The 9,347-nt window shown below is 42.1% G+C and overlaps 1 protein-coding gene across 1 annotated transcript in view; it reads left to right on the forward strand.

The window, feature by feature from the left end:
* The window catches only part of LOC144142448 (large neutral amino acids transporter small subunit 2), a 113,543-nt gene extending 109,311 nt beyond the window's left edge, over positions 1-4,232 (forward strand). Inside the window, exon 12 of the mRNA XM_077673967.1 lies at positions 890-4,232. Coding sequence (XP_077530093.1) covers positions 890-957 — 68 coding nt within the window. The 3' untranslated portion in view covers positions 958-4,232. The remainder of the gene's footprint in view (positions 1-889) is intronic.
* Positions 4,233-9,347: the final 5,115 nt, after the last annotated feature.

A 9,347-nucleotide genomic window follows, 5' to 3' on the forward strand; every position in this document is an offset into this window, starting at 1 on the left:
GTGGACGGTAACGGTGTATTATTTTGCACGAAATTTGCATAAGCATATCTCAGTATGAGTTTGAAATACTGTTCATTTAAGAAATATCAAAATTAAATTTAAGTGCGATATGCTTGAAAGTGCACTGAGACAGCCTTTATACCATCATGAAATAGCAATCTTAAACGAGAATGTAATATTTTCGGGTAAACCCATTGCATAGTAACATTTTATGCATAGAAATTGACACAAAGAAGTTAAAACTGTTTTGTCTATTGATAAACTTTTGCTTAAAATCATGAACCATGTTTTCAAATGTGGAAAACGTTCTAGCAGTTACTAGACGTTTTCTGTCGAGCGGTTTTGCTCTGGTTGTCACGTAAAAAAGTTCCCTCCAGCGTAATCCTCCGCACTGCATTTTCACGAGGGGAGGTAGTGACATGTGGCAATATTACAGCTAGCAATTTTCTTTATCGCTTTACACTCACGGTCAGTGCGCAGCCATTAACAAATAATGTGATGTCGTTGCTGTTTTATGCCTACCTTGTCGCGGACAAACAACTGTTTGTCAACCTCCTGTAAATAGGTGAATTGGCAGGTACAGTGCAGAAGACGCCGTTTCATGCTAGTCCTTAACATTTTAACACTTGCATTATCGAGGTCAAATTTTAAAAACATCACTTTTTCTTTTTTATTTGAATATTATGATGCTGGAACGCGTTTTTCCACGCGTCATCACGTTTCCAAATTTTGCAGTGGGCTCATATTGTAGCACGAGGGATTTGCATCATCAGACCTGCTTCATTCTTTATTTGGAATCAATGATCTAAGTCATCCACTTCAAATTTAACCGAGTTCAAAATTTGAGCAAATTGTAACCTACTTGTGTTTTTTCTCTCACGCTTTACAGACTGTGCCACGCTATTTTTACAAAAGATGCTGGTAGTGGTGGCATCGGAAAAGCCCAAGGATGTCTAGGCTCAGCGGCTCTCATCCAGAGGAGAACTGTTTATCATCCGCCCATCATCCTTCGGGGACTGGACGGCTTCGAGTTACTTCATCGTCGTTGACACATTCTCACTACAAGCAACAGCCATTGAACGTCGTCATCGCTCGCCCTACCCCAGTCGCAAACGGCAGCACATAACTCTCTGAACACGGCTGAAACATACAAAGATGTAAAAAAAGAAAACGCATGAAAAAAAAGAGAACAGCCTAGCGTCTGTACACAGTTGTGCAATGTGTGCTTCGTTGTAACAGATCCGCAATGCCCATATCGCAATTTTCGTGTTTCGGCAGCCACGCTATAGAGCGAACTTAGCTGACATGGCTTGACGCGCCAAACCTGCGGAAGTGAACAGAAGCTTATAATTCTGCTGGTGAGTTTCCAAAGATTTCGGAGAATGCATAGAAACTCTGCCGCGAAAGTACTCGTCCGCATAATTTTTTGACAGGAAGTAACTTTTGCTATGGCCTATATTGCAAACAGATGGCATTCGAACCATGGAAGAACTATAGTTCCAAGCTAAAAAGCCTTTCTCAAGGTTGTTTCTGAAAACTACAGAGGGAATTCACCTCATAGCAAGATAATGGGCTATACAATGCCAATTCTCAAATTTCAAAGCTCGGATCCATCGACGCTGTGTAAAGTGGGCGGCCTGTTACAACGATGCAGACCAAATATATGTATGTGTGTGTAGGTATAGACATGTGTGTACATAAATCGGTATGCTCGTCAAAATATATGCACGTATATTTTTGTAATTAAGGTATTAAGTTAGCCGAAGGAAAAAAGATCTCCGCCGAGATGTTCCAAATGTCTTTCAGTAAACCAATGCTTCCATTAACGACGCGAGTAGGAACAAAATAGAAAAGAGAATGTAGGAGCGTGATAAGTAGGAGCAGTGCTGCATTACATCTCCGCCACATATCGAACATTTATGGGCTCTCGTTTTTTTTCTGTTTCAATTTCTCCAGCTTTAATCAAAAGATAATAGCCAAGGCTGGCTTGTGCATGGTGCCTCTCGAAGTGTAGATTAATTTATTCTTTGAAGGGCAGTCATTTTCAGAGCACGAGGCCATGAAAATATTGCCGAAATGGCAAACGTTGCATCCCGTGTCATTGTTACGTTACTTTGCTCAGAGATGACGTGTGGAAGTTTTGAAAGTATAATGGCGCTTAGTTTCAAACTCACCAAAATTGATCCTTAGTACGTTTTGCTTCTTCGTATTATGATAATTGCTCACTTAGTATTTTTCGCCATTTCTTCGGCGTGCGACGTTCTAGAGACGCAAAGCAGGGATAGCTGCTAGTGCGGCATTAAAACAACGTGAGCCAGATGGACTATTACTGTATAGTTTATTAAGCATGTGAGAGAGCAGATCAGTACTCGTTTTGTTGATTCCCTTGCTTTAAACTAAATTGTTTATTGCTTCTGACTCGGTGTTTATCCTCACTGCTTTCCTGCTCTTGCGACGGCATCTGGCTGATTGTGCAGCCATAGTGGCTGCTACTGATATTCTTCAGCTCCTCACGGTTGTACGCCCTAGACCATACCATTGATAAAGAAGCATACAACCAACCTAACCAAAAATCGAGGTGGGAAAGTTTCAAAAGTACTTTAAAATGTAACCTCAGCGTCTGTCGTTGCCTTCAAGAGCCCCCATAATTTTTAGGCCTTTGTTAAAACAAGTTTGCACTCGGGGGAAGGACAGCTCAGTGGGCGGATGCGTATATGTTGTCCGATTACATGCAAAAAGAGTGCCAATAACGCTTGTCTTTAACTGCCAGCTAACCAAACTTAGCTTTATCTCTGCTTTCATTTCCACTGCTTTCATGTTCTGCCACACCCTTGGGGCTCAAAAGGATGCTGAATAATGTTTTCACTGCTTTTTAGGAGAAACCAAGAATTGCAGCTTTGCATTCCTTCTGTAGAAATTTTCTCTGGGCATACGTTTTCTATCTGTCTCCAGTCTCTCTTACGCTATGCACTACGATCAAATCGAAACATATTGTCGATACGTGAGTCTCTGGAGCCACCGGATGATGAGGATGGTGCATTACCGGCATTTTTCCAGCTGCCTGCGGACAGATAGTCTAGGCCGAACAGAAGACCAAAATAATTGGAACGCATTTGTCTTTTTTCCGCGCGGTGAAAAAGTTACCTTGATTATTGCTGCAGGCATTGAAAGCTATTCGCCGCTAATTGTATCAAGATGTGCAACCACTTTTTCCAACACCGTTGCTACCTCTGCGCATCAGGGTGCTGAGAAATGCGTAGTTCCTAATGTTAACTGTGTCCTTGGTTCTGCGAGGTGAACACACGCCTGATTTTGCGGTTATTTGAATTGTTCCGGGTATACTTTGCTGGTTTAAATTTCTAACAACGATTCAAAAATACCCTGGGCATCGTATTTTCTTCGCAATAGCTGAAACTAAATTCATTTGCATACTGTCGATTAACGTGATTGATTTACCAGCGGCTCATGTAATATTTTTATGGTGATGACAGAAATTTAAGAGTACCCAAAACATGGAAATATTAGTTTATGATTGTATTAGTCATTTTTACATTACATATTTCCGGTTATTATTTTGGCCTGCTTTTTAATTATACTTTTATGTGTTATTGCCTCAATATATTTCCAATTTAGGATATTTCTTTTCAAGTGCTGAACGACGTGTCCGACATAGAACACTTTACGCATTATGAACGTAGAATTGTTGCTACAATTCACTCCCATTCAGCTTCAGTTTTTTGGACATTTTTACGCAATGAGTTCTCAGAGCATAAAATTGGTCATGGTCCAACAAATACGGCCACTATGTGTAGGCAATTCATTTGCTTTTCATTTGCCTATGTTGTTGGCAGCTCTATCGTAGTTTATTATAATGCGCATGAAAAAAACACTGTATGAATGGTATGTTGCATCTGTGTGGACGCGAGTTAGAACTTTGTCATAGCATCTATCAAGCTTTTTCAATGAAACAGTGGCCATTTCTTCGTTAGCACGACGTTATTAAAAGTGAGCTCCACGCTGTAACCATTAATTTAGCATTATTGCGTAGAGCTCAACTGATATATGCGTCTTTTAGTCGCAAGAATCGCATAGTAATTCCTTATATGTACTCCATTTTGAGAACTGTGTTCATGATCAACTCACTCAGTGTTCATCATGACAACTTCTAAACAAACAGAGAGGCAATTGTTGCCATTGAAAAATGCAGTAAATAAACCACTTCATACCTTTGTGTTCCTTTTTGTTCTTGTTTTTGTATGAATCAGTTGTGTTCTCTTGAAAGGCGTTTAGATTTGTTGCTTTTGTTTATATTTTTTTTGCCTTGTAAGCATATTTTAGTAGTTTGAAATGTGGCGGACATTTGTTGGTTAAACGGAGTCCAACCACTTCAGAAACATCCCGCAGGGCACTGATACTTGATCGAGTATGTTTCCGGAGATCTGGTACTTTAAAAGTGTATTATCGGGGGACAAGCGAAACTGTACAAGATGCTAATCAGAACGGGCTGAGTTGATAACTTACATTAAAGATGGCCAAAAAGTATGTTCGTCTATAAAAAGCTTGCTAGAGAAATATTTAGAACACGTTCGGAAGTCTTAGCTGTGTCATTGCCTGCTGTAGCATCTTTATCCCACTGGGGCATCTTCAACGTGAATACCACCTTCCCTGACCATTGATCATCCACCATTTGCTCAATTCTTTAATGAAAAAGATTATTCACAGTAGGTGACAAAGTACATTTCGCCCCTGTGAAAAGTCGCCCTTTACCATCACTGAAATTCACCATTTCTTTTAGACGTGATTATATTACAAGTTGGTTAAAAGCTTTGTTTACCTTACTCGTGACACCAAGCAGTGGGACACGCTTTAGCTGGCGCTTATGCAAGCTGTACTATGGCTCATCTGCAACCATAGACGAATCTGTGGCACAGCAAACTTCACGCAAGTGAAGCTGGCTGTTGGTCTTTTTTTCAGGGTCTGACGCGGTATCTACAAGTGTCCAGGCTTTCTTCTTGTAACACAGTTTGTAGCAGGAGCATTAGGCTACTTTACAAAGTGAAGCTTAGTCATTTTTATAGTATCCTGATGCAACACGCCATTTTAGGCAATGTTTCAGTCCCGCAAGGCCAGAGTGCAGTATGAGGCACTCAGCCTGTTTTGTAAACACGCCGATGTCGACAAGTCTTTCATAAACTACGTTCTTCCAGTAAATGGCAAGGCCTGTGCCATGCCCTATTTTGGCGCACTTTATTTTTAGCCACATGAGCACTGTTTTTGCCTCCCCGGAATGTTGTGCCGGGGCGTAGTTGAAGCTTTTTAGACAAACAAGCATCACGTGCTGGTGTTGTTTACGAAAATGCCTGTCATTTTGGGAAGACAGGTAACATCTCGTGGACTTCACCTGAAGGTGGCAAAATGCCTGTGGGCGTTTTGTACCTGAAACTTGTTCTGGTTACTTAATTTTTAGAACACCAGGAGTTTCTAAGTTTAAAATATCTACAGTTGCTGAATTTAGGTAAGGTGACGTGCCGATGTCCCGCAGACACAATGGTTGAAGACTGTGATGGAGTAAACATAATCTTTCTTAGGTAATGACGTCTTGCCATTTCAAACGTGAGCTTTAATTGGGAAGAAAATTATATTTCCAGCCATTTTTAGGCATACAAGCACCATCTTTCAGTTTTAGACAAACATCATGTTTTGACATATTACCAGATACCTTAAACAGTTCGCCTTCGTGCTTCAGTAGACCACGGCATACCCATTTGCCTATTGACACCTTTGAACTTTTTAAGTTGTGCCTTAAGCAGGGAAAAAAATTGTTTGGCGTGGCTGTTGACTGTTCGTTCGAGTAACTGTGTCTAAAGTGTGAACATACATTTGAATGTGTGAAGTAGCTTAGAATGTCAATGCAACTTGTGTCCGCGTCGTGTTATAACACTATAACCACAGAAATGATCTTACGGTGCTTACGTGTGTTCGCGTGCCACCACAGGCGGACTGAAGACATGTCCTTCTCAATGCTATTCATTAAGTTCGCATTAATAACGAATCGTGCCACAAAACGTGAATTATTAATTACCTTAATCATGGGTCAAATTACTGTAATGCTGCGATCAAAACATAACTCGTGGTTACCCATTTTCTCAATGGTGTTTCTGAGAACGAACGTTCCCTACCAACGGTGAATTGGAGTAAAAGCATGTGTCGGCATGTCGTCGAAGGCCACCACTAGTTGAGCTGTGTGCGTGCTGCATGCCCCCAATCTTGACGCAAAACAGATTGTTGAAACGAAAATATACAAATCTTCTTGCTGTAATATGGCTCTAAGCTGTAGTGTGGCAAATGAGAAATGGAAACCTTTAAGGTTCAGCTGGGTTTTGCTGTACCCTCATTTCAAATACTTTGGCAGTGTGCACCTTGCAGCACCAAGTCGGAGAAGGAATGGTCTCAAATTCTGCCCAACCCTGAGTGGCGTCCCTTTGTACAGTACACTTGACGTTTCATGTCTGAAGCCTGTCAAAAAATGCCTGTCGCGTGCACAAACATATTTTGTGAAAGACACTGTTGCCAGAAGACAACGCTAGGCATGCAGAGGCCCGGTACATATTCACGCTGGTACTGGTGGTTCAAAATTTGCTGATTTCATCTTTTTCCTATCTGAGGTTTCATTTCAGGGTGACTTTTTACCAAGTCTCCAAGCCCGAAATTTGTAATTATTAACCACGGGTGCTTTGACAAAAACGATTCGTTTCTTGATCGTTAATATCCTGGCAGCCACTGCAGCATTTATTCTAAGTGGTATTGACTAATAGGTGCTCGCTCTCGTTGTTCTTTGAGCAAGAAAAAGTCAAATTTTCGCAAAAATGTGGCCTAAATGTATTCTATAAACAAGTAGAAAAAGCCTAAGGGGTGTACCCTATACTCGCTGCGCCACATGTCTTATGCATAATGTCCTGTGTGATGTCTTGCTGTCGTCATTGTTGTCCCAGTAGAGAACGCTTTCTTCTGACTTGCAGTACCCGTGTATGGTTGGTGCGCCGCTTGTCATCTACACGAGAGCGTTGTTTAAGTCAATCGCCGATCCTGCAAGAATAAAACTCAAAACTGCGCCTTTGATACACCAGGGCGGAAACATAGACGATACGCTGCAGCTTGCAACGTCTTCTTCGTGAAACTACGCAACGAGCTCAGCGTAATTATCGTAATGTCATTCAATGCAACGCTACTGTGACACAAGAAAATTTTGACAAAACGAAGTGCTGCGGTCGTGTGTATCCTGTAAATGTGCAGTGTGATGTGTGTAGATTCAGAAGAACCCCCCTAGAGTTGTCCATGTCCTGTCAACAAAGACACGAGGGTGTCCCTACTGTGCAGTTTCACCAGTGTGATAAATTAAACTGACTTCGTGAACAAGCATTGCAATATATTCGTGTCATCATAAGTCTTTTCGGACATGTTCACCACAGTTTCCTTTCCCAAAATTAAAATTCAGAAGAGAGAGAAAAAGAGAGAGAGAAAGCCCCCTGCCACCCCAATTTTCGTGTTTAGTGACTCACAGGAGGCGCTACGAAATATTTCCCGATACACCACACACTCTCATACCTCTGATACTCTCAACTGCGCCCTTCGCGCCCATCCTCCCCCCAAGATAACGCTGGTATGGGTCTCTTTTCAAAACGCCTCTCTTTCTCTTTCCTTCCTACTCTCTTCTCTACCTCTATATTTAAAACGCCTTCCATATGCCGCGCGGCAAACACTCGTAATAAAAAAAAAGGGTCTCTGGCCACGCCAACTGAGACGGCAATGCCCGAGCACACAAGCTTACCCGAGTACTCTCCCCGGGTCCGTCCATGTTGTGGCCCCATGTGTACCACCCTGGCACTCAAAAGATTTCAGAACATCAGGCACGCCGACAGCATCTCTGCGCGCTACGCGCTAGTAGACAGTGTTTCCCGTTCCCTAATCTCGCCCTCTCCCGTAAAGCCGCATCTGTGGTCCGGAAAGCACCGACCTCATCTCTTATCACTCCATCCCGTATCCACTACATATATGGCATCGTCTCGCGTCCCACTTGCCCTACACCCAAGTGCCCTTCCTACCCATCAGTACGACACTTTTACTGGGAGTGCCATCCGCCAGACCTACCACCACACCTGCGTTCCCGCATCGCTTTCTGCGAGGACGGGTTGAACCCGGGTCCTAGCGTAGATGTCAAATCGACGCAAGAACTTTTGGCGACCCACTGCCTTAGTGTTAGTTCGGACCTCTGGGAGTTCTACGGACCAGCCGTCTCCTAATGAAGAGACTGTGGCACGACGGCCCAGACTAGGGCTGTTTAAAGAATAAAGTTTTCTCTCTCTCTCTCTCTCTTTCGCTAGATAGTGCCCAAAAACTATGGCAAGTGATACCGCTTGGTAGGAGTGCTTGGGAAGTTCGCGCAAAAAAAAGTATCAGAAAAAATCGTCCCGTAGTACCTTTTTTACGGCGCCTGGCACGCTACTTCAGAACACAACGCAAAATTGAAGTATGTACGCCAAAATATCATAGCAGAATCCGTGAAATAACGAGAGCAATTGACTGTTATCCAAGTTATTAAAGAAGAGTAAAACTGGTTTCACAAGACCTCAAAATATTGCGAAAGTTGAAAAGCCTTAAAGAGCTGTTGAACTTCGATATCAACCAAATAAGAGCACTTAAATTAGCGCTGACTACATGTATGCACTACAGGGTGAAAACAAGCAACTTTGACAATATCCAGCGACAATTCAAAAACTACAACTAACTTACTTCTGACAACATTTCGGAAAATCGTTTATAGCGGACATGTTTTTTAGAACAACTTTTGAACATAACGACAGATAGAGTTTCACAATTGGCAACAGTATGAAAGGTTGAAAAGCGACCAAAGGTTATGGAATAATACCCTATTGATCCATGACGGTTTCATGGATGTTAAAGAGCTTATCGAATTCTCACAATGTTTCAGTACTTCAAAAGTGCACCTGGCATAGAAAAACGCGAACATTTTTCTAATACACGAAAAGGGCGATATCAAAAAGCTCTAGAGTTACAGGCCCACTATCTGAGATACATAAGCTAGTGCCTAATGTAATGCTGATTCGCTTAACTGCCACGGACGACATTCAATAGCCAAATACACAGGTTAGATATAGGACGACATTCTAACAATCCGCCATATTCATGCCTTCGGCAAAATACAGATTATTAAAAGACATTGATTGTAAGGAGCACCACTGTGGTGGAATGCTTAAAAGATCAGGGAGTACACGAACCATTCATAGCGCCATTTGGCATCTACAGAGATGCACAAATACGAGACTTCA

This window comes from Haemaphysalis longicornis, unplaced genomic scaffold, assembly GCF_048455015.1.
Source record: "Haemaphysalis longicornis isolate Haplotype H1 unplaced genomic scaffold, Haemaphysalis longicornis Haplotype H1 scaffold_6, whole genome shotgun sequence".
In the NCBI taxonomy this organism is placed as follows: Eukaryota; Metazoa; Arthropoda; class Arachnida; order Ixodida; family Ixodidae; genus Haemaphysalis; species Haemaphysalis longicornis.